Source organism: Halyomorpha halys, unplaced genomic scaffold (assembly GCF_000696795.3).
Source record: "Halyomorpha halys isolate HHAL.00 unplaced genomic scaffold, Hhal_1.1 Scaffold213.1, whole genome shotgun sequence".
Classification (NCBI taxonomy): Eukaryota; Metazoa; Arthropoda; class Insecta; order Hemiptera; family Pentatomidae; genus Halyomorpha; species Halyomorpha halys.
The window spans coordinates 895,490-920,787 of record NW_027116617.1 but is presented as its reverse complement, the minus strand read 5'-3'; the positions used below and the strand labels follow the sequence as shown (position 1 = coordinate 920,787).

At 31.6% G+C, this 25,298-nt stretch overlaps 2 protein-coding genes across 2 annotated transcripts in view; one reads left to right on the top strand and one right to left on the bottom strand.

The window, feature by feature from the left end:
• Positions 1–437: 437 nt before the first annotated feature.
• Positions 438–926, bottom strand: LOC136797265 (uncharacterized). The gene has a single exon (XM_067053345.1). The coding sequence runs from the start codon at positions 924–926 to the stop codon at positions 438–440; it is 489 nt and encodes a 162-aa protein (XP_066909446.1).
• A 4,796-nt stretch (positions 927–5,722) lies between these two features.
• The window catches only part of LOC106679655 (protein salvador homolog 1), a 22,803-nt gene continuing 3,227 nt past the window's right edge, over positions 5,723–25,298 (top strand). Inside the window, exons 1-8 of the mRNA XM_014418929.2 lie at positions 5,723–5,947; positions 6,824–6,897; positions 8,882–9,000; positions 11,168–11,318; positions 13,094–13,210; positions 17,142–17,220; positions 23,379–23,556; positions 24,881–25,047. Of these exons, the coding sequence (XP_014274415.1) occupies positions 5,860–5,947; positions 6,824–6,897; positions 8,882–9,000; positions 11,168–11,318; positions 13,094–13,210; positions 17,142–17,220; positions 23,379–23,556; positions 24,881–25,047 (973 nt within the window). The 5' untranslated portion in view covers positions 5,723–5,859. The remainder of the gene's footprint in view (positions 5,948–6,823; positions 6,898–8,881; positions 9,001–11,167; positions 11,319–13,093; positions 13,211–17,141; positions 17,221–23,378; positions 23,557–24,880; positions 25,048–25,298) is intronic.

Below are 25,298 nucleotides of genomic sequence, written 5' to 3'. Positions count from 1 at the left end.
AACATAATGAGATAGGCAATAAACTCGTATTAAGCATATAAAAAAAATATGCTGAGTGAAAAAATAACAAATTAAATACAATGTTACATTAAATTGAACAAAATATAGAAATAATAAATAAAATTTACTAGAAATAAAATAAATACTTGAACACAATGATAATTTAGAAGAGTAAATAAAAATAAGATGAAAATAATAGAAATAAATGTAAAAATGTGTTTGGAAAATATATCAGAAAAACTAAATTAAATTTACTAAAGGGAAGAAAATTAATCATATACACTAATAAATTAATAGCTTCTCTAATAAGAATGTTTTTCTTAAGTTGAGAAATAAAAAAGAAAATGAGAAGTTATAATGAAAATGTAAAAATAGACTAAGTAAAAAAAACAACAAATTAATAGAAGTTTATATCTGATGTAACCAAGGGGGTGGCGTCAGTGAAAGGCTTCCAGATCCTCAGCTGTATTAATGATGACAACAGGTTGGCCATCTTCTCGGCGGCATCTGATCCCTCGAGCGAACCAGACGTACCTCAATCTGCCGGCTGCCTTCACCTGCCTCGCAAGCCAGTACAGGTGTCTATTGACGGGGGTAATTTCTTCACCTATATAGATCCATTGGTCGCTGTCCCAGCCGAGATGCCTGGTGGTGAAATCTCTTTTCACCTTTCGGAGCCGAATCACCTCGTCGCGGACAGTCTGGCGAACGAATCGCACCACCATCGCAGGCGGGCGAGGGTCCTCTCCTCTGGGCCTTTTTCTTTCCACCTCGTCTAGGTCTTCCGGGCTGAGCTTTACATCCAGTACCGCTCCAATCGAACATATTATGCCATCTGGTGTTTCTCCTGTTTTCACCGGAATGCCCTTGATTTCGAGTGAGTGGGTGAGCTGGCCTTGTTCGGCCTGATTTATTCTGATTTCCATGGTTTTAAATTATTGTTTTCAATAATTAGTTTTTCATCTTGCCTTTTTGCTCTTTCCTCCACAGTCTTCTGTTTCTCGGCGTTTACAAATATTATTTCTCCCTGAGTATTCATTACGTTTTTGATATCTTTTAAATCGTCGGAGATTTTCCCGATTTCTTTAAGTATGGTCATTATATTTTTATGGTGATCTATCATTGTAAAGTAGAACGTGTAACCGTTTGAAGATGGGAGCGGGCCAATTAAATCAATGTGTACATGCTGAAATCGAGAAGTCGGCTGGAATTTTCCAAGTGGTGTTATGGTAGGCCTGTTTATATTAGAATTCCAGTGTCATCATTTTTCTTGTACTTTTGATTCCCAGATGACTGAGGTTATGGATCTTGTTGAATGCAGGATGCTTGAATTCTGCCGGTAGGTTGGTCTGGCCTTGCTGGTTGACATCTCGCAAAGGGCAGATTTTTTCATCCCCGGTATCTCAAAGCTCTGAAATTTGAGGTTAGCTTGTCTCTTTATTTGATTTAGTTCATCGTCGTTTTCCTGAGCTGTGGAGAGTGCGACGAAATCGTTGGGTGTACGTATCTCCTCAATTCTGGATAGAGCATGAGCTACTGTGTTATCATTCCCGAGCTTGTATATGATGTCAGATGTAAGTGAGAAAGCGGATCCGGATTGGTGTTACCGTTTCCGGCTTCTGGTTAAAAGCATGAGTGAGCGGGCGATGGAGATAACGTAGAATTTCTTGCCCTCTACTAGGTGTTTAAAGTGTTTAATAGCTTCAGCTTAATAGTGGCCAGTAATTCTCGTTCGTAGACAGAGTATTCATTCTGGGCACTGTTTAAGGCCTTTGAGAAGAAGCTGTGTGGTTACCGAGTGCCATTCTTTTTCTGCTGTAACACTGCGCCTATTGCGATGTCTGAGGCGTTGCTGGCAATAGATATTTCAGCAGTAGGGTCAAGGTGACGTAGTTCGGCTGCCTTGGCTAAACTTTTATCAGTAGCTTCAAACGCTTCTACTGTTCTCTGATCCCATTCTATCTTTTTTCGGTTTTCCATGTGTCAGGTTATTGAAGAGTTGCTGAATGTTGGCTGTGTTTGACAAGCAGGGTCTATAAAAACTGATCATACCCATGAAACGGCGGAGCTGTCGGAGATTCTTCGGTGGTAGGTGCTCTAATATAGTCTTCACCTTTGGTGAGCGGTGTCATTCCGGTTTGAGTGAGGTGATACCCCAAGAAGTCTAGCTCCTTTACTCCGAAGATACACTTAGCGGGGTTGACGGCTATGCTATATTTATCCAAATGTTGGAAAACTTCTCGCAGATAAGCTTCGTGTTGGTCTGCTTCAGTTTACTGTCGGAGGTTATCAAGAAGTCATCTAGAAATTTATACAAGGATTTTATCGTCAATGAATCGTTGAAAACTTCGCCCTGCGTTTCTGAGGCCGAAATTCATTCTATTTTACTCTATCAGGCCAAAAGGAGTAATAATGGCTGTTTTCTCGCGGTCCTTTTCGGTGAACGAGACATGATAATATGCTCGGCGTAAGTCCATATTTTAGAAGATAGAAAATGAAAGGAGACGTAAATATCTGCAATGTAGGTAGTAAATGAAAAAAAAGTCATATAAATAGCACTACATAACCTATAAATTCAACATCCATTCTGGTATTTTTATCAGAAATTTTTAAATTTAATTACCTAGAAATGTCATATCTTCATAAATATATAAAATATACAACCGTAAACAAGAGTTAATTATTAAATCCAAAGGTTGGGGAAATTCTTAAATAGTGTTTCAAATTAATTAAAACACAGAGAGAACAAATATTCATTTATTGGCAGCTCTAAAAGAATGCAAATTGAAAACAAACGTTCAGATGTAGCACAATTGTCCTTTGATTTGTGACCAAAAACCGACACAGACGGGTTGACCTCAAATTCAGGCCAAATTGTACCAGCCAATCTAAATAACCTATCCTCACTTGCGCAAGAGCCAATTTGCCATTGTTTGGCAAACATGTTGAGGCACCGTAAAGCTACCAGATAAGCACTAACCCGCTCAAAAAATTTGGAATTTGGACTACAAAAAAGTGATTTGAGCCCAGTTTTGTGTTGCATACTGTTCTTTTTAATTCCAGGAAGCCATCTGAAAATTGGGGATGGTTAGAACCATTTTTGAAAATGGTTCACTCGCTCGAAATTTTGGCCCAGAACATGAAGGTATTTTTTAGAATTATCCGTTTATAGCTGACAATTTCCCCCATTTATACAATGCACATTCCCTATTTTGTTTGGCCCAAATATTTAATAAATATCTGAAATTTATAAAGAAAAAAAAATACCTGATTGGTTTGAATAACTAACGACCTGAAATAACCGTATGTCTGAGAAATAGCCCTCTAAAATAATTGCCCCCTCTCTGAAATGTTTTTAATTTCTCTGCTAATACACTACAACTACCACTGGAACTGCCCCACATTGCTTGCATCAACAGAACTGGTCTTATTTACGCCACTGTTCAAAGGCTATTTTATTAAGTATATAATTCAAAGAACCTCTAAGTCCTTAGTACCCAGCATTTATTTCTTAAGGTTAATATCAATAAGAGGATCCGTAGCTGCTTTCGAAAAAGTAGGAAAAAAGTGTACTCATATTAGTACTCATATAGTCCATACTTAAAAGACTTTACAAATTATATTTTCTACTTTTTTTATTGAGTATTGTTTTTATAAAAATTTATAACATATTTTAAAGCACTTATAATCTTTTCTATCTTATTCATCAGCGTTGTCTGATTCAATAAAATTGTTTGGATTGAATATAAGTTGGCCTGAATTTGTGGCTGACCCAGTGAGTGTCGGTTTCAACAACAAATCAAAGGGCACTTATGCTATATCCACACGTTTGTATTCAGATAGCATTGTTTTGGAACCACCAAAAGATAAATATTTGTGATCTTCGAGTTTTAATGAATTGAAGAATTTCCCCAACCTTCGGATTTAATAATTAACTCTAGTTTAAAATTCTATATTCTAAAATCCTGCTTATTTGGTATAAATACACTTTTTTAATGTTAGTTAATTAACTTTAGCTGTTTGTTAAACTAAACGTCGATTCCGACTATCATTTGCTTGACAAACCTTCTAAACTTCCAATCCACGACAGAATGTTCTGCATGACTACAAGGTCTATCTGGACAAACGGAGTTGAGGTTTGTGCCTTTACTAAACCTTCGAATTTATTTCGTACCCAATCCTTACAATCCAAAATCCTTAATTTGTAACTAATAAGTGAATCCACAAAGACCTTAATGTTTCATACGTAACTTATTTAGCCCAAAAACTGAAATCAATCCTTCCATTATTAATTCCCAAATCAGCTAGTTTCTAACCTTGTTTTCTCTTTCATTCCTGATAATCCTCCGAGGTGCCTGAAAAGAAGATGGCCTCGAGACCTTTTAAGTAGAACTGTCATTAGAGTATAGAGGTTAGTTTCTCTGTATCATATCATTGTAATCAAACATTGCATTTATTATAGGTTTTTTATGTAAATGCAGTTTTAAATTTCAATAAATAAAAAAAATACTCTTCATTTAAAAATATTGATATATAAATTCAATCCTTTTGTTATTTCTATTACGGAAACCATTCAATGATATTCACTTATAGTTCCAAATATCTATAAATTAAAAAATGCTAACTCATCAATTCAATCCTAATTGTAAGATGTCAAGTTCTGGATAGAAATCGGTCGCATTCGTCTGCGCTCATCATTCCATCTAAGATCAGCGGCTAAATAACAACTGATTAGACGGTGGTTTTAGAATACTTTGTGCGTGGTAATGAGAATTTTAAGCAGATAGGTGAATATTCAAAAAACAATAGCATACTTTAAATAGCCTTTAATAGGAAGTAAAATCACGAAAGTCAACAAAATTAATATTGCAAAAGAATGATTGCAGGGCAGTAATAAGAGGACAATAAGTGAGAATTGTACATATACACATCTAATAACTTCACTTTTACCTTGAAAGCTAAGCAGTGATAGTATAAAACTATTATATAAAATAATTGAATCGATTTTGCTTTTCAAGGGCTTTAAGTCAACAAAAAAGAAATGAATTTTTTCAATGGATATGATAAAAATAGTTGAGAAGAACATAATAAAAACTAAAGATTGTTTATAAAACACATCTCTTGCATGAGATACATTAATATTATCATAATTGACAGTTCTTTGGGAAGCACCCAAATAACACTATTATTGATATAATTGGTGTTGAAAATACTAAAGTCCCTAATAAATACTAATAAGTACACGTCAGCATTAGTTATGCTAATTAAAGAAATTGAACCAGGTTCAAAACACTATACAATATTTTTTCTTTGTATCTAATTAAGAAATAGAACCCCTGTGTAAAACAAAATCGGCAGTCAACATTAATTTGAAATAAGCGATATTTTTCCAATCATGTACCATCATTTTTTGTATCATTGGTTAAATAAACAGTTATAAATTTTACAAATTAAAATCTTAACTAGACCAATTTAAAATTAAATTTGGCATTGAAATTTACTGACTGTAATAATTATTAATTTTGGTAAAATAATTATTTGACAAATAAACCTTTCGAGTAAACATACTGCCATTTTGTTCTAAAAAAAGATATGAAATATTCTTAAATTTCCCTTCTTTTTTTGTTTCCTCTTTTAATCATCATACGTCATATCTCACAGTTGAACCACTTTAACTGCCTCTTGTTCTTATAATACCTTTTACTTCTTTGCTTTGCTTGAAACCCTCTTATTTTGAATAGGTTGTATCCATGTATGTAATAAAGAATTTTGACGTTATACGAAATATGTGTATTAAAATGGTGTTAAAATAGAGGAAATAGGGAAGATTATAAAAGGTTTTAAAACAAGTGTTTTGCAATGTTATCGAGGAAAAAAGAGTCCAGATCTGCCAAAGAGGGGATTGTGGGAAAATATGTAAAAAAAGAAAACCCTCCTGAAATTCCAAGTAAATTATTGTTGATTTAAAGCCACTTTTTAAAAATAAAACATGTTTTAATCTAAAATATACCTTATGTCTTCCTTTTGATACCAAGTACCTATGAAAGTTCTGTCTGTTTATTTTTATGATTAATGCATCTGTTTATTTTAACTGTCAAATCCCATGAGCCTTAAATTTTACTTTCACTAACCCATATTGTATTATTAATGTATTGTTTTATCTTTTGTATTGCTTCATTTAGCTTTTTTGCAATTATTAAATATTGTTTTAGGTGTAAATATGTGAGTGTAAAACATGTTCACTTATTTTTTTTTTTTATTTATTAGTTTATATACTCTATTAACAACTTCTATGTTATCTAGATGCATTTTTCTAATCAAACAGTTCTTTTTGTCAGAATGTTTTTGTTCGTGACTCGTAATTAAACAAGATTAAGGTCATGAAGATTACACTTGTGTAAGTTGTAATCGCTTCTGTTTAGTTTAATCATGTTTCAAGAAAGTACAGTCTGTTGGTAGGCTGATTTTACTGATCACTAGTTTCTCTGGAAACTGAATATTTATATTCTGTTTATGAAACTTCTGATTGTTGTTTATAAATTATTAAGATATGGGCCAAGAGCCTCTGATGTAGATGATGTCCCAATCATCAATAATATGGATTATAATAATAAAAAACTTACAGATTAAGTATATATTCCCAGGAAAACTAACTTGTAATGTATAACTTAATTGTTTTGGTGCATAATTCGATTGATTTGGCATTGTCAAACATTTTTTGATAATTTTGCCACAGAAATTATCTTATGCAATGACTGAAAATTACATACCTCTCCATTTCTAAATCATTATTTCAAACATTTAACAAGATTATTCTTTGCAGTAATTAATGTTTGGACCACAGAGCCACTCCGGAAGCCTCCTAGGAGGGCAGGATTTAGACCTGAAACTCCTGCTGTAAGTAGATGCCATATTTTTTTGCATTTCTGTGGTTAGAATTATCAGTACCCAAACAAATAGAATATTTAAAAATTGAAATATGATTTTTCTCCCCTTAAGTATTGCTGCTATGCAATTAGTTCTGTCATCTGGAACAAAGATTTTGCATTTACACGAATAAGTGAAAGAAGAGGTCAATCGCTATGTCAATGGGCTGTAACCCAGATTGTTTTCAAAAATGATTGAATTTGATATGACAAATAAATTGAAAATAGAACATTCTTTTTTTTCAAAATGGTTTTTAAGATGAATTTTGCTTTAAGTACCTGACATTAGTCAGTGTATAAATTAGGTAGTTGAAGTGCTGGTCACTTTGTATTTTAAGAATACTGTTAGGTCAAGGACCAGGTAGTGTCACCAACATCTGTTCTTTATATCCTTCATCCTACTGCAGAACTGGTCTGTTATTTTATTAATATTTCATTGAATGATTTTCAAATAATGAAATAAAAAAAAAAAATGGTTATATTTAAAGTTTATTTCCACTTGTTATCCATGCAGATTATTCAAAGTAAACCACAATGGTTCCTATTCATTCCTCTTCTCTCAGTCCGCTGGTGTTCCTCAAAGTAGTATTCTAGGTCCTGTCCTCTAAACTGTTCATACAGCTGATATTCCAACAAATCTTAACACTATCCGCACCATGTATGTCAATGAACCAGTTAATAATTACCTGTTAATTGCATCCCAAACTCTCCAATTGTATATCAGAACCCTGAAGAATGGTATCTTATAAATCCTATAAAATCACTTTTATCCTTTGTTGTAAATCTAAAGGCCTAATCTACATTATTCTTTAATAATATTTCACTGATCCTTGTCGAATAGATCCCCTACCTTGGAGAAATTACTAACTTGTAATTCACATACAAGACTGAAGAAACAGGAAACTGCACATTGATTCTGACTGTCACAGCATTTACTAGACATGGTCCTAGCTTCTAATCCATCACATAAGACTGATCTAGATGAATATAATAAGGCCAATATGGACATACAGATTTCAGCTTTGGGGTTCCACTGAACCATCGAATTCCTTCCTTATCCAATCCTTACAATCCAAAATCCTCTGTTCCTCACTTTGTCAGAAATAAAACCATCCATAAGGACCTTAATGTCCCATATGTAGCCAATCTATACCGAACCAGATATCAATCCTTCCATTTTAAACTTCCTAACCAACCAAAACCAATAGTTTCTAACCTTGCTTTCTCTTCTACTCCTAACAATCCTTTGAGGTGCCTGAAGAAGATGGCCTTGAGATATTCTAATGAAGAAAATTATTGCAGTGCTACCAATGGGTAATTTCTCCTCAAGTCTACATCATGCCATTATAATGCTAATATCACATTTACTTGTACATGTATTTTTGTGTAATACTGTTGTAAATAACAATAAATAAATAGAAAAAAAAATTTCAACATGTATAAGTTTTCTTTTTAAAATTTTTAAGTCCGATTTATTTTTTTTATACATAATATTTAATCTTTAGTAATTTGTAATTTCTTTAATCATAGTTTTGTCTTTATTTAAATATTATTGATTTCCGAATCTGAGATAGTTATCAATTTCCAAATTCATTAATTCCTTATATTGAATACATCCGTTTATTGCTGTTAAAGTAACAGTTTAATTTTGTATTTTCCTTGTTTAATTCAAAATCATCATTTATTTAAATATTTAACATTTTGGTGTCATTTGCTGCTACATAAGACTGGAGGTATAGAAACTCATTTTATATAACTGAAAATGAATTTAACCAATTTATTGTTTCTTCATAAATGTATGTATTAATTATTATGATTTTCTGTTTATTTCTTTCATTTTTTCATTTAAATTTGCCATCATTATACACAAATTACTAAAGGTTAATTACTAAATGTTAATCATTAAATTAATTTTATGTTGTTTTCGAGCTAGTAATTACAAAAATTATTTTCAGTCTCAATCATCTGGAATTTATCAGAAATTTGGAATTAATAGGGGCTTGCAGTCAACTGCTTTATTAGGCCATGAAGGAAAGTACACACCCAGTACTTCGGTACCAGATTTAGCTCAAAGGTTAATATTTTAATTATTATCAATCTTTATATGTTTTTCCAAAGCATTATCCATAAATTGTCAAACTTTCATAATTTTCATTAATGTTTCTAATTGTCTTCAATATTTTAAAATATATTATGTAATCCAGGCCTGACTAAAGCCAAGGGAAACTTCTTATACAGGAAAATCTGTTTTTCAAATCTTGTTGAATATTTTTTGTTTATTTGGAAGGACTACGACTTACCCCTGAAGAATGAATCGTATGTTCAGTTACCAGAACCCTATGATCATTTCTCATGCTCATAATTACTCATAATTTACTATCTAGAGTCCACCTTGCTGGTGTTGGTGGAGGTGATTAGTTCACTATGTAAGCACTAAAGTAATGATGGATGGTGTGAGTTAAGTACTAATGTTATTATGAGAAATTATTTAGTTGTTTTAATTATGGTTTTAATGAATTCTTTATTCATGAAGTTTAGGCATACTTGGGCTCAATAGTGATAAAAATGAATTAAAACTATCATGCAACCCGTTTATCTCCTGAATGAAGTTACTCATGAGTCTCCATGATAATTATTTTTCTTTATGTGTAAATCATGAGTACTTAAAGTAATTTTTAAATATAACATAAGAAATGAAAATAAGATGCATAGATTATCCATTGCTGGAAAATATGAAACAATTCATGAATTACATTGAATCACTAAAATAGAATATTAATTTTTTTCCTCTTATGGGTAATGCATTTTATGAACCTGTACGTTTGAATGAATAAAAATTTGGTTTGAAATGCATTGGAGATTTTATTTTTCAATGATAGATAAATATTCAGTTTTTTGTATAGTTTCTCCATTTTTTTATTTTCAGATGCACTGCAGGATAATAAGACTATTGTCCTATGCTCAATTCTTTTGTCAACAACTAAATCTTTAACTTTCTTATTCTGTGCTCTTTTGTCTCCTATGATCCATAGTATTACTTTAATCAAGTTAGATTTTATAGGCTAAGAAATAAGTTCAAAAGATAGTTTTGACTGATTCCTTTACTTAATCCTTACCAATTATAGGCTATTGTATCAGATAAGTAGCAGCCTTTGAGTATTTTTCGAATGACCAAAAACAATTCAGTAGAAGTACCACTTAACTGGGTTTTTTTTAACCAACTTTTCAATCCATTATCATTGCTTACTTTGTAGAGACTGTTTGAATATAAGTTTTTTTCCTAATCTTTGCATATAAATCTCCAGCCATATTCTTTATTCTCCAATGAAGAAAGTGTTCTTTTCATTTTCCTATGTAACTTTAGTTGGGATATGTACTCTAAGGAAGGAATGGTTTTAGAAGTTTCTCATATTCGGGTGTAACGAACACTTCGGCTCATCACCTTGTACCCAATTACTAAATGATGTTACTTACTTCAAACAAGAAATCCTGTGCCTTGGTATTTTTTTTTTCAGTTTATTTGAGTAAATGGCATTCTGCTCTTTATCTTAAATGTCTTAACCAGTCCATCAAAATTCCTAAATGGCATCTAGGCCGAGGTGATATTGGCCAACCTGACCTAAGAGTCTTTCTGGGACTGTATGCAGGTAAAACATTCCATTGACTAAAGGTAAAACCAAGATCAAGATACCTAGGTTGTTTCCAGTCTTTCTAGTCCACTTATTTTGGCTTTGTACCTACCCAGACCACTTTTCATAAACTTATAGCAGAGCTACCACATTTATTCTTGCAGACTCACACTCCCTTCATATTGGGGGATTATTAATGTCATAGGATGTGCACTGCTTAATAACAATAAATATAACTTTTTGGTAAGTGTTCCCCTAACCTTGAAAACTATTAGCTGGCAGTTGTACAAAAACGTGAATGAGTTAAGTTGTTTATGTTTCCTCAACAAATGATTTTTATTCTTAACTTAACCTTCTGTTAGGCTTCCAATCGTGGACTTGCATAAAAATCAAACTGTAAGTTTCTCATTATTTGTCTTATCTCATTATTAAGGTCTTATCAGTGCCAAGTGATCCTATAATTTGCCTATATTGATAAAATTCTTTCAGTTATATATTATTTAAATTTATTAAATTATAATCTAATGCTGTGTGACATTTATATTAGAAAATTATATTCCTGTAATTTTATTGTATGTCCTTTTCTTTTGTAATATTGCATCTGAATTGTAGGTTTGCAAGTTTGTCTGTTGTGAGTGAAAACCATCCAAATCCAACTCAACCATCTCTCTATCCATCACCTTCAGCTGGTCTATTGTCTAATTTAAATCAAAGTTATATGAACCAGTATACTGGTTCCCAGTTCAGCATTGATAAGACACAGGTTCGTATTAATTGCTTTGTCTAAGATGATTATTGAGGTTATTATTCATTAATTTAAATGATATTATTTATTTTACTAATATATATGTATGTGTACATTACATTAATCTGTTTTTAATATATCTATTATAGTAAACGTCAAAATAAGATACAGATTAACTTGAGGAAGGGCTCTCATTTGTTTAAGCATGTAAAGCTAAAATTACACGTTTTTTTTATTACAGTTATGTCAAGAGACAAAACTAATAGGCTTTAAAGATAAAGAGTAATTTTTTGCTAGGAATAAAAATGGTAGAACTTCCTCAAGGTCACTCACATTTTAATTTGACATTGAGATAATAATAAATAATATATGTGGCTGAGAGTCAGAAACACCTGCTGTACAATAGTATAAAGTTGCACAGAATATAAACCCAAACTAATGGAGATAAACATTAGTATCTATTTTCCAGAAGTGTATTATCCAGATAATGGGGGCTCAACAAGTAGACATTCTAGCATGTGACTAAAAAAAGGAAGCACTAGTAGTTGATCGTAAAATAAGGTTCAAAACAAATGATAGGGATCAGGGTGTCAAATTTAAACAGAAAAAGAAGTCAATTATAAAATACCTTACATTTCTTATTTATTACAAAAGTATACTGAAGCATTTGGTGAAAGATGGTTTTCAGTAAAAGGTCTTTGGTTCAGAATTAAGAAAGTCATCCCTCTTTCAACAAGTAATTTTTTGGAGTATCTGGGTGTTGAAAAAACTAATAATAGAACTTGGTGGAAACCATAGTTCTACCCCCACTAGGAATCCTGTATTCATGTCCAATTTTCTATATATATTCAGTATTTACACTATACTTTATGCATTCTATAATATACTGTATTTATTCTGCATCCAGTTCTCAATATTTTACTAACCTGTGGTGGTTTAGTTTTTTCAATCACATGAGTGGAAAAAAATCTCAATGTTTTGTATATTTTCTACTTATCCCATTTAATTCTCTCTCCTTTTTTTTTTTTTTTTTTTTTTTTAATATTGTTTATTGGCCTGATCTTTTATGTTGTTTATGGCTGTTAAACTGCCACTTACGTTATTTTCGTGTTCCTCTTTGCAATGTTGAAAAATAGTGTTTTTGGATATTGAGAATAAATAATGTAGTCACTAGTATGACAGTTTTCACCTGGTTGGTCAAAAAATAAGATAATTTGTAAAAATAAGAACATCTAACAATTTTCAGTACATTCTTTGAGTGGTATGATGAGAATAATTAAAAGACTAAAGGTGCCTACAACAACATGCTTGAGCAGTTGTTTTGTAAGGGTCATTAAAAAGGAAAGTAGAAAGATATTGATTCCTTCAATCTTACCAGAAGTATTACTTTTCAAAAATAAGTGCTCAAATTATTCTTGGATTCTAGTTTGAGTTTTGTCATCAAAACTATAAACATAGAGCTATATGAATTTTGTTTTCATTGGTATTTGCTCATGAGAAAAACTTATAGAACTAAATAGAACTTGGTCAAAACTATTGTCAATTAATTGTTTTGGCCACTTACACCATTTTCAGCTCCTAGGTTTCCTCTTCTTTTTCTTTATCAAATGTTCTTAAGATTTCAAACTTATATTTTTAAAGGAATTTATATAAACATAATATAGGAAGTAATTAAAAAAATATTCTCACATTTTTAGATTGGTATTGTAATTGGGAATGGTAGCATATCTCAAATCAAACTTAATTTCAAATTATCTAATGTTATTATTTACTTCTAATATTATTATTTTCAGGCTGTTATGCCTAGAACTTATCAACCCATGCGAAATCCAGAAATGACATCAGATATAGCTAATCTTAGATATAGTGAAACTCCTTCTTATGATTATGCTGTCACTCCATTTCATCAGGTAGTAGAATAAATTTTATTGAAATTTGTGTACCTTAAATGTTTTCCATATGTTAATCAGTTCACTTTATTTATAATTTGACTGCTTGGTGAATTATGACAATTACTTAAAGTAACAGGTTTTGATATTTATATTTCACTGTCACTTATCATGTATGAAATATGTGGTATAGGGAATTATTGTGATCATGAAACATTTTGAGTTTGAGTTTTCAAGAAATGTACTTGTTTTAAGGTTACCTGAGTCCAAATAACCAAGTGTTACAAAAAGGTATATCCTGTGTGTTTGTTTGTGTGTATGCGTGCATGTCTTTGTAAAGAGCCCATCTGAAATACAGAAATCCTTAAGAAATATTTAAGGCAAGCATATGGCTGGAATGATACAACAACATTTAATTAGAATCAACTGGCCATAAGTACCACTTTTTAGCATTGATTCTTCACATTTTTCCGTCTCGTGAAATCGGCTCTAACGATTTTAATTAAACTTGGTATATCAATGCACTATTGAATGATCTTTAGTATTAGCTAGGTCTTCTCTTAATTCAAATAGTCTGATAGGCCTTGAATTTTAAATTTTCAAAATGGCTTCATCTGCAGTTCCTTTAATTTTGTTTATTTTAAATTATTAATCATCTCTCATAGTTAGTTGTAGTAAAAAAGGATGCTTTAACTAAAGCAGAAATATTTTTCCTAGACTGAAAACAAAGTTCCGAAACTAAGTAAATAAACAAATAATACACCATTGGAAAGCCCAAGATTTTACAAACAGTTTTATCTAACATATTAAGTCATATAAGGTAATGTAAAGTGATGAAAAACATATAAAATAAATGGTTTATTAAGTCTCAATTTGCTGAAAACATGGGCAGTACAGTTTTTATGACTGTCTAAGACAAGAATCTTATCTAAGGTAGAAGAAGAAAAGACAGAAATAGGGAAATTAATCTCCTGTATCATTCATTTTTTTTTTTTCAACTGTAGTATTCATGGCAAGAACAAAGTTGATATGAGGGTGGTTTGAAAAGTTCCCGGAGTGTACTAGAAAGAAGTGTCTTACCTCGGTGGAACTGCTTTTATTTTATAACATAGTCTCCCTGTAGACTAATGCATTTGGTCCAGCGATGTTCCAATGCCTTGATCCCATCTCGAAAATGAGATTCCTCCAGGCCTGCAAAATACCTCTCCAATTCAGCTGTCAGTTTTTCTGTTGTAGGAAATCTCCATCCACCTAGGAAAATTTTCAGCTTGGGGAAGAGATGAAAGTTTGATGCCGCCAAATGAGGTGAATAAGGTGGATGTGGCAAAAATTCGTACCTCAGTTCATGAAGTTTTGCCATGGTAATAGCACTTTTATGTGGGCGGGCATTGTCCTGATGAAAGATGTATATTTTCCATGCCAAACCAGGCCTTTTTTTTCGCGTATCTTTTCCTGTAGTTGCCCCATAATTGTCTGGCCAGTAGGAAGATAATCAGCAGAATGCTTTTTGCATCCCAGAATACTGAGGCCAAGACCTTTCCGGTCAAACGTACTGCCTTTGCTTTCTTTGGTGGTGGTAACTCGGCATGTTTCAACTGGTTTGACTGTTGTTTTTTTACTGGGGTATAGTAGTGGACCCAAGTTTCATCTGTAGTCACAAACCGGCGCAAAAAATTTTGTTGGTTGCGCTGAAAACGGGCCAGATTTTGTTCAGACATTTCCAGTCTGATGCGTTTATGGTCCAATGTCAAGAGCCGTGGCACTCATCTTGCGAATAATTTTTTCATTCCCAATTCTTCGGTTAAAATGTGATGACATCCCTACAGCTTCAGCAATCTCACGCACTTTCAGTCGACGATCCTCAGTGACCTTTTTATGCACTTTTATGATAAATTCTGGGGGTTGTAGTACTTTTTGGCCAGCTAAGCTCTCCCAACCAAATTTGAACTCGCTAGTCCACTTAGCAACAGTTGAATATGAAGGAGCAGAGTCCCCCAGTGCGTTCTGAAAGTCGGCATGAATTTCCTTTGCTTTCATACATTTCTTTACAAAGTACTTAATCATTGCTCGAATTTAGATTTTTTCCATTGTCACAAATTACTACGCATAAAACAACAACAAAGAGGCGTCACTACCACTCACCCCACGTGTTCACTCACAAAGGATGTGTGATTATTGCGCGGGGACCTCGTTGCTCTAGCACTAACATCAAGTAGTGATTCCGAGAACTTTTCAAACCACTCTTGTATTTATTTTTTGCACCCCATTAGATCCAAACCCTTCTTACATTCCCTTCCTTTTTACTCTTTACTTTTCCCCAACATTAATCCTGTTTTGTTCAATAACCTTGTTAAAAACCTCAAAGTCATCTTTAATCATTACCGGTCTTAAAGTAATCAAGTATCCAAAATATGTAGAAAATCCATTTTAATTCTCAAGCAGTTCCATAGATTCCCCCAATACTTGCCTATAAAAACCTGTCAGTTACTTGTTCCCTCTCTTATTTTCCCCCATTTTGATTGTAGTTGCCTGGTATATGGGTGACTCACTGATAAACTTGAAGGGAAGGATTTAATAAATATCTTTAGAAATGGATTCCTGCACTGTCAGTCGGAATGACAGTCATCAATCAAAAGCCAGACTGACTTAGCTAACTTGAATCATGAAGTCCCTACACTATCAGTCCGACTGATGCTTACTTGTAAATGAGGTATCGAACAGTAAGGATTTAGTACAATGTCTTTTTCAATTTTTAATAAACAGAAAGCCTATTTGGTCATTATTTCAATACTTTCCTGCAAGAATAAAGTGAAAAGCATGATATGGAGAAAGTGCTCATAGTCTTCCCTCCACTTCAAAATCTTTGGTTTTATTGTGAATCTGGCTGACTGTAGAGCTCCCTTAAGATTTATCTATTGGGTTCTGAGACGCATGAATATTTCTGGTTATTGTACCAACCAAAAGTTGCTTTATGCCTTTTTCCGACTCCAATACTTCCATGATTCTTTTCTATTATGTAGGTATATAACATCAAGATAGATTATGATGTTGATGATAATTGTACTAAGTTTGGAATTCTTGCTTTCAGAGAGGTTTCTAAAATTACTTTTAATTTTGACTGCTTTCATTGGAAATAACATAAAGTTATTGGTATTCATGAAATTTTATACCATCTTTTTCCTTCATTTGTAACAATTTTATTGAACAAGCTGAAGGCTATAATTTGCCCTTTACACATTTAACACTTTTCCTGCACTCTTGCTCCCCATATTATTTTTTTTTTCCTTGGTTTTGAGAGCCACGTAATGCTACATTAATTTTTTTGAGAACCACTAGAAAATCACCCAGGACTAGGCCAAAATCTGTAGTTTTCTCATATATGTCTTTCAAAATGTTCTGTAATGTAGCCAACCATTTAACAATATCCTCTTTAACACCATTTGATTCATCCTCACCATTTTCATGGTTTATCATATTTTTAATTAAGCCCTCTTTTATATTGTTATTTACCATGAAGGTCTGACTAGAAATGGTATAAAATGTATATCAATGATTCTTTGAGAAGGATCTTCACTATTTTCTTGCAGTACATTACTTGCCTTTTTGACATTCTGTTGAAGGTTGGAGAAACATAAAAATATGTCATAAACTGATACTTTTTTGCTAAAGTGTTTACATTCAGTTTTTTCGCCTCGGCAGTCTATTTTGCTGAAATTATTGTTCTCAAATTTAATTAAGTTTGGTAAATTGTAAAATATATTTAGTTGAAATTATTATTAAATCTTTTATTCAGCCCTAGCTAATAAATAGATCTGTTCTAGTAATTTAATTTTTTTTATTTTTCATATGAAATTGTAATATTTGTATTCTATTAATTTTATTTTATTTTTAAGTGAGGCTTTGGTTTGACTATTTTTTTTTTTTTAATCACAAACTAAAATTTTTCTATTAGGTCACATATCGACAACCTCTTGTTCCATGTTTGGGTCATGGAAGGCACTCTCAACATAATATAACTGATGATCACCCAGGTATGAAAACTGAAGTTCTAATACATACTCCTACCATTTAATACTTTTTCAAATCAGTTATTGATATTTTATTATTGCATTGGTAGCAAGTAAACTTTTTCTTATCTAGCCTTCAGTTTATCGGCATTTCCTTATCCTAATTAAAGGAAAAGGGTCATATAATATTTTGAATATAAATCCTGTTCCATCTATTTGATCTGGGATTGAAATATTTTTAAAATAGTTAAAAATAATAAAGAAATTGCTTAGGGGCAAAGTTGTAGCCCCTTAAGATATTTTTTATGTGCATCCTGTAACAATATCAAAATATTTAATTTTAAAGCTTCAATACGTCAGTGTTTTCTTTTTATCACATATTTGTAATACATTTTTGAAAAATGTGTCAGAAGCAAAGAAATGCATTTATTTCTGTTTTTTTGCTTCACTTAGTATTTTACCACAGCCTGGTGGCCAATGTGTTATCTATTTTATATGTTATAACAAGCAAATTAATTAGTCTTTGTTAACATAATACATGAATTTTCAAAATAATTATTTCCTCATATTTCATTAAAAATAGTTTCCAGGTGATCTGAGTACTCTAGAAATCGATTTCTTCAGAGATATCACTAATAATAAAATTTTTAAAAATTTTAATGTCACATTATTTAAATAATAATTGAGCTATATAGATTGAACTGATTTCTTTACCTATCTAGATCATGTTGGTCTAAAAAAAGAATCATTAAAATTGAAACTTCTCATGCTAATGAATAGAAATGTTTTTTACGTAAATATTCAGATTTGTGAACTAATCATTTTATGTTTATTTAGATTTTTACTTTTTGTAAGTCTCATTATTTTAATAAGAATCGAACATAAAGAGATTTAAATAAGAGGTATTTTGATTATTCTACATATTTTGTACAGGAAATGAAGGTAGACTTTCTCTGAAACTGCCTTCCATAATGGTTGGCAGTAACTACTGGCAGTTAACAACTGCCTTGAGGAAAATGGATGGACCCTTTTTCACTAGCATTTCTAGCCAATCCAGGTATGATGTCATCTCCCAGAAGGCCTCATTTACTCCTGATGCAAACTGACAGTTAGGGTTCCAATGGTTCTGGGTTATGTTAGCATTTTTTCATCAAGTCGAAAAAGAGTATTGATGATTATTGTATCCTTAATACATTTCCTTTACCTTTTCTTAAACGTGTCAGACAAAGTTTAATGCTCTTTGTTAAACATGTTCTGAAATATTTATCTCAAATTAATACTCAGATTCAAAGATTGAAAAAATCAAATATTTTTTTAATTAAAGTAATGATATACTGATTGAATAACGATAACAAATGTCTCTTATGATAAACATATATTTGTTAATCAAATTATTATAATAAATAACCTACATTACTTTCTACATTAGTTAATTTAAAATTAGAGACATGCTTTCAATTCTTAAAATTAAAGTTTTTGAATGAAAATAAGTTGTCTTATTCATTGTCACATACGCTGATATTTTCTATTGAAAATATAACAAGAAGTCTGTTGAAGTCTGTTATTGATAATGCCACTACTACATTAAATAAAATGAATGTGAATATAAATTACTTATCAGGATATCAAAAAAGAACTTAACATTTTACCTGTAGCTTCCTCGTTACTAATAATTTTATATCTCTTGGCCTTTTTATTTCTTTGAACCCTGTATTTGTGTTTATAAAACTTTATTTTGCAAAAATGTTACCAGTTAAATTAATAAAACTAATGACAAATTGTGAGTTTTCACATTTGTTACTTCAGCACCACAATGGTGATAGCATGTGGTTTATTGACCAACAGGGATGCCCAGAAGAGAGTGCAAGATTATCACCAGATTTCATAATTATTTTGGTATTATTTTTTAGGAAGTTTTTGCAGGAATCATATTTTTGTGGTGTTTCACTTTGGGAGACTTTCAAATGAGAAAACAAGTAAGAACACTGACACACCTTTGCCTATCCTATATAAACAACAAACAAAACATGAGGATCCAAAGTTCGTTGTATAAATGTGAAGGATAATAAAAATTCTTGGAAGGAGATGGTATACACCACCTATGTAGAGGGGTGGGCACTCTACTTGACCTAAATCACAAAAGTTATTCCCTAAAAAAAAAAAAAATATTCCTTAACAAATCAGTGATTAAGATTTTTCACAAGCATTCCCCAGCCTTATAATTGATCTTACTAGGTAAAATAAGTGTATTAATTCTCCAGAAGCAAGCAAATTGACAAAAAAAAATATATCTTTACTTTTCTTTGTTAATGGGCATTCAATGAAGGAAATTTCATTGAAAATAAAATCGGATCTTTTGTTTGATTATAATTGACTGTGATCATACGATCAAACTTTCCCTAGATAACTTCTTGAGTATTAAAAGGAAGTTTTAAATTTTGTTCTTTATAGTATAATCAAGTTTTCTGTACAATACATACGTTATAATAACTTAAATATTACGAAAAAAGTTTTGTACAAAAAATTTGTTTAAAAAAACAAACAATTATTTTATAAAAAATAATTATTTTCTTAACTTTGCAGAACAAAGGACGAACAAGCCTACATCACACATTTCGCACTAGGTCCACACAGTCCTTTTGCAGCATTGTATAGTACATCGCTGATGATTTCTTTATACAATGAAGTGGTGGATTTATATCATATCTTATATCTGCCAGTACTTGCTGACTCAACGAATGTGATGCCACTCTCGACTTAAATGGTATTTTGTACCTGTTCTTATATGGTGTTTTGAAATAGTTCAAACTTTTTCTCGGGGAAATTGGTCTTTCATAAGTGAATTTCCCAATTTTTTTATGGATAATTAATGATAATAATAAAAGTTAGGAAACAGAGTGTCGTTTTGAGATGGGGTATGTTTGCTGTCATCATATGGACCTGTCTGTCCTTGGAGGGTTTAATAAATAAAAATGGAACATGTGTATTTTTGCACTTATAATACAAATGAAAACCGTTAACTTTAAGCATAGCATCTTAATCTACAATAATTTAAACTATTATAGGTTAGGTGTCAGAGGAGCTGATCACCATGGTTGGCAGTTTCAAAGAAAATGTAAGTAGTAACAGTTGGAAGTAACGATTAGCAATCAATCCCAGCCACTATGATGGGCTATACCAGCAAAAGCCTATTTTAAGGATGGCTTAGATATTAAAAAAAGCTCCTTTTTTGTTATTTATAAATTTCTTAGTGCATAATATGTAATTTTAATTGTGAATACATACATAAATTATAGGTTTTTTATATGATATGTTCAAAAGTAGGATCAGATTTCCTCGAAATTGATCTGATATGTTGGCTGTCAGGCATAAGTTTATTTATAATTACTACAAAAAAAAAGTTCAAAAGATTCAAATTTTGCACCCTTGCTGGCCATTATACAGGCTCTCCTCATCCTATGATCTTGTGGAAGAGCTTTGTCCATTTGATATCTTTCCACTACTGAGAAATGCAGAGGACACCAATCATGCCTTAAGTGTAATGTTATGTTTTTGAACAGTTGGGTTGAATATCCCCAAAAAAGTTGTTATAAATTTCTCCTGTCAACCTCCCAAAAATAAAATCAGGATCTTCATTTAGTTTCCACATTTAGTCTACTTGTCTCACCCAGTGATGATTTCATTTCCCTGTGCCCAATAATGGAAATTATGGCAGTTTAATATTCCATCATTGCATTATGTTGATTCAATTCAACAATTTTCTGATAAAGAAGTTTTACATACTTCAACTTTATCTTTCCCCAGAGGTGAAATCCATTCTGCTCACATGGTCTCCGAGCACTGAGGTCACATACATTGACTAGTGGTATGGGTTTACCTGTGGCATGTTAAGTACCTCTGAATTGCACATTTTGTTATACTAGTCACCCTTACCAAATTCCACAAGGAAATGTGAGGATTGGCCTTTGGAATATTTATAATTTGATCTTCAATTTTTGTTATTTGAACTATCGTTCAATAACGATAGTTATTCTTCTCTTCTATACAAAAAAATCTCAAAGAACCCTCATCAGAACCTATTGGCTAAGATAATTTCAGTATTAATATTTTTTAACATTAAACCATAGCTGCCTCTCTCCAATTTTCATTATACTTCCCTAGAACTAACAACATATCCACATTTCATTAGGATCATACATGATTGGAATCTCTACCAGAGCTTTTAATGCCATATCCACAATTTCACTAGGAGCATACATGATAGGAATCTCTACCTTCTATATCTTTAGAAGTGCATCTGCATTCTTCTTTATTAAGCTGCATTAGATAATTCCAATTTTTATGATCTACTCTCTGACAAAAATAATCTAGATGATAAAAAAAAAAATCAGTATAATCTATGTAGTTTAATTTTTGTTTAAATTATGAATCTTGAAAATTAAAAACTTTTATTAGTGATATCTCTCGAAAATGTTTCTGAAACTAATTTCTAGAGTACTCTGATCATCTGGAGATTATTTTTAATGAAATATATGGGAAAAAAATATGTAAAAACTTCTGTTGTGTTCTATCTACGCAGAATATAATTTAATGTGAAATCAAACAATCATGGAAGTCCATTCACAGGTGCATTATGCAAAATTTGAATGTTATTGCTCATTGAATTTTTTCTGCAATATGTGATGGTGTCGTACGGTATATTGCTTGCTGGCCCATCTTGTTAATTCTAAAGATATTGCACATTAATGTCATCTAACTGAAAAAGTGTCTTTAACATTCTGGCTAGCATCATCTTTAAAACTGTAACTTTTAATGGATTTAACAGTATCTCAACAAAGGTTTCTGAAATTTCTTCTCTTCAAATCTAGCAATTCTATTTATTGATGTAGTCATTCAACCTCAAATCATTGCTGAACAGAATGATTTATGGTTGAATGCACTTTTGTGGTGAAAGCGAGGATCATGTACATGATTTTTTCACCAAATATGATGTACAATGCATATAATGGTCATGCGGCTTTTAATTCTTGCACAAGTTGGATTCGGTACTTGAAGCTGACTTAACTTAAGCAAGGTGATTGTGTAATGAAGAGAATATATTTTATGTAAAAGCTGTTATTGAAGTTCTGGAGGGGAATGGTGAAGAACATCTAAACTACTCTGTTAGTATATGTATGTAGAAATCCGAACCTATGCCTCACAAAAAAACTCACCAATATATAAGAGTAAAACCAGAGTGAAGCGAAAAATGAGTTTTAAATTATTTTCTCGTACCCAGAGAAGAGATCAAAAACATCCTATAGGAGTTAAGTATCGTCGTCGTACATTTTTCTTTGTTTGCTTATGTAGATGATTTGATAGTTTTTGGAAATAATGGACAAAAACATCTAATTTAGCCTTGGCTGGATCTACAGACAAAAAGGAATGCTATCAAGAAAGATTTCCTGAGTAAGAGAAGAGTGACATTAAGACACTAAAACACGTTTCTTCTCATAATGACCTACTCTAGTGAGTCAGGATCCCTTGCCACTAAACATAAAAGGTGAATTCAGACCTTAGTGATGCAGTACTTGCACAGAGTTGAAGGAAAAATTGGAAGGGACCACTTCTAAGGAACACCAAAATTAGAAAAAACCTGTCAGCTAAGATGTTAATGGTGGAGAATCTTCTAAGGTGGTTCAGTCATGTCACTCAAACACCTGTGAATCGTGTGGCAAAGATCACATTGGAAAATTACTTCAAGTGAAGAAGACTTTAGGGTAGACCTAGGATGACTTGGAAGAAAGGTGTTAGTAAGGCCTTTGACAGGAGATTTGACTAGAGAAGGGGGCAGCATATATCATACGATTGGAATTTATGGATTAAGCTCTATAAACAGGCATCTCACACTGCTCAGCGGTAGAAGAGGAGATGACTAAGTAAACATGGATGTGTGAAATATTTTAAATTTTATCTAGTATTCATTCCTTGCCTTCTCTTTAATTGATTATGTTCTGTGCTTTCCTATGTAAGTTAAAAATTATTGTTTTTATTTTTATTTTATGGCCTTTTATCATAGATAGTTGTATCTCTAATTAAACATGTGTTATATCTTATACTTGTTTACCACTTGATGATTATTTTCTTCTATAAAGTAACATGATGTCTAAAATATTCAAATATTGTATTCTTTACATGTCTAGACTCTGGCGAGCTGCCTTTACCTCCTGGTTGGACTGTTGATTTCACTTTAAGGGGAAGAAAATATTATATTGACCATAACACAAAAACAACTCATTGGAGCCATCCTTTGGAGAAAGAAGGTCTTCCTACTGGTTGGGAAAGAATAGAAAGCCCAGAATATGGGGTGTATTATGTGAAGTAATTATTTGTTTTTCAATATATTTTTTTTAAAACTATAGTGGTGCAAATTATAATTATAGGTTTTAATATTATTTGTGTCAATTGGATGGGTTTTCCTTTATAATAGTATTTTATGTTCTATTTATTTAAATTTTCATTTCATAAAAGTTAATTATTTCAAAACTTGGCATGTGAGATTAGTTATTTAAATAGATAATACTGAAAGTGAGAAAATTAAAATTTTGTATTTAATGAGTTTTCAATCCTTCTATTGTATTTTGACACTACTGATGGTCTATTTATTCATAAAGCTCTTCAGCAGTGTCCCAAAAACTTATGTTTCCTAGTTGAATATATCATGTTCTTGTATCTAATTAAAATGACCAATACGTGACTTTTAAATTATAATTTATGGATGCAATGAAACAATACAATTTTTTTAACTGGAATTATTTTACCAGGCCATAATTAACTGAATATTGTTTTGATTCAGTGGTGCAATAGTAGAATTGAAAAATGTAAACAAGACCTGTTGGTTTTGAATCTGTTCCTGCAGTGACCATTCTATTGCTATTGTGAATGTAATAATCTTGTAGAAAACTACCATATATAAAGCGTTATTGTATACGACTCATTTTTTATCACCAGTGATAATTCATTTCAAAAAAAGGGTTGGTCGTAGTACTTTTGGTTAAAAAGAATTAATTCTAAAATTGACAAAAGTATAATAAAACAAATATAACGCTATTTACTGATATCAACCAAAACTACTTTTTTTGCCAAACCTGTTAACAAAAATTAATTTTTAAATAATTTTTACAAAAATATTCTTATCACCTAATGGTGAACTCAGGGCTGCTTTCCTGGATGCACTGCTACAACTGTTCACAGAGCTATGGTACCATGACAAGTACTGGTATTTATTTTTAACCCTCAATACAACAAGTGGATCTGAAAGACCCTTTGTGATAATTACTTGTCTTACATATTGGTGTTATAAACAAATTACTTTTTTTTTAGTTTTGTATTTATCTTAGGTTTTATTGTTTGTTTTCATATTAATAAGTACTGTAAGAAATCCATTATATTGAACTTATGATCTGATGTAATAGACAAATAATTGTAACTGGGTCCGACTGAACCATCTGTTGTATTATGGGTTAACACGACTAATTATAAAAGAATAAGATATTTTTAATGAATAAACAAAAACTAAATTAATCAATAGGGAACTACTGAATATATTACAGTTCATAAAGTTCAACTTATCCCAGGAGAACTAATGGCTTACTGCTGGTTTTTATTTAATTTATAAATTTATTTAAATTATCATTCATTGCAGCCATATTACTAGAGCAGCACAGTATGAACATCCTTGTTCACAGTATATTTACCAACCAGAAGTAAGACTTAGAATGGAACTGGGACCTTCACATCCTGATCCTCCTCGACATACAAATTTTCACCCTCATAGTGCACTTGTTCCTGCGAATCCTTATCTCAATCAAGGTATTGTTAGAAGTTTTATTCTTGGTTAAACTTGTTAAATTATATTATACTGTGTAGTAAATAGAACCTGTAAAATTGCTGTGAGCTGGTGGAGTTAAATAAGAAATTATGAAGTTGTATCAAATGAGTTTGAAGAAATTTAGGACAATTGATATTCTTTAAAAACACTAACATTAGTTGGGGAAGTATATTGGTAAAAGAACAATATTTTTTTCACTTATGTTTTACTATGACTTATTATTAATGTAATA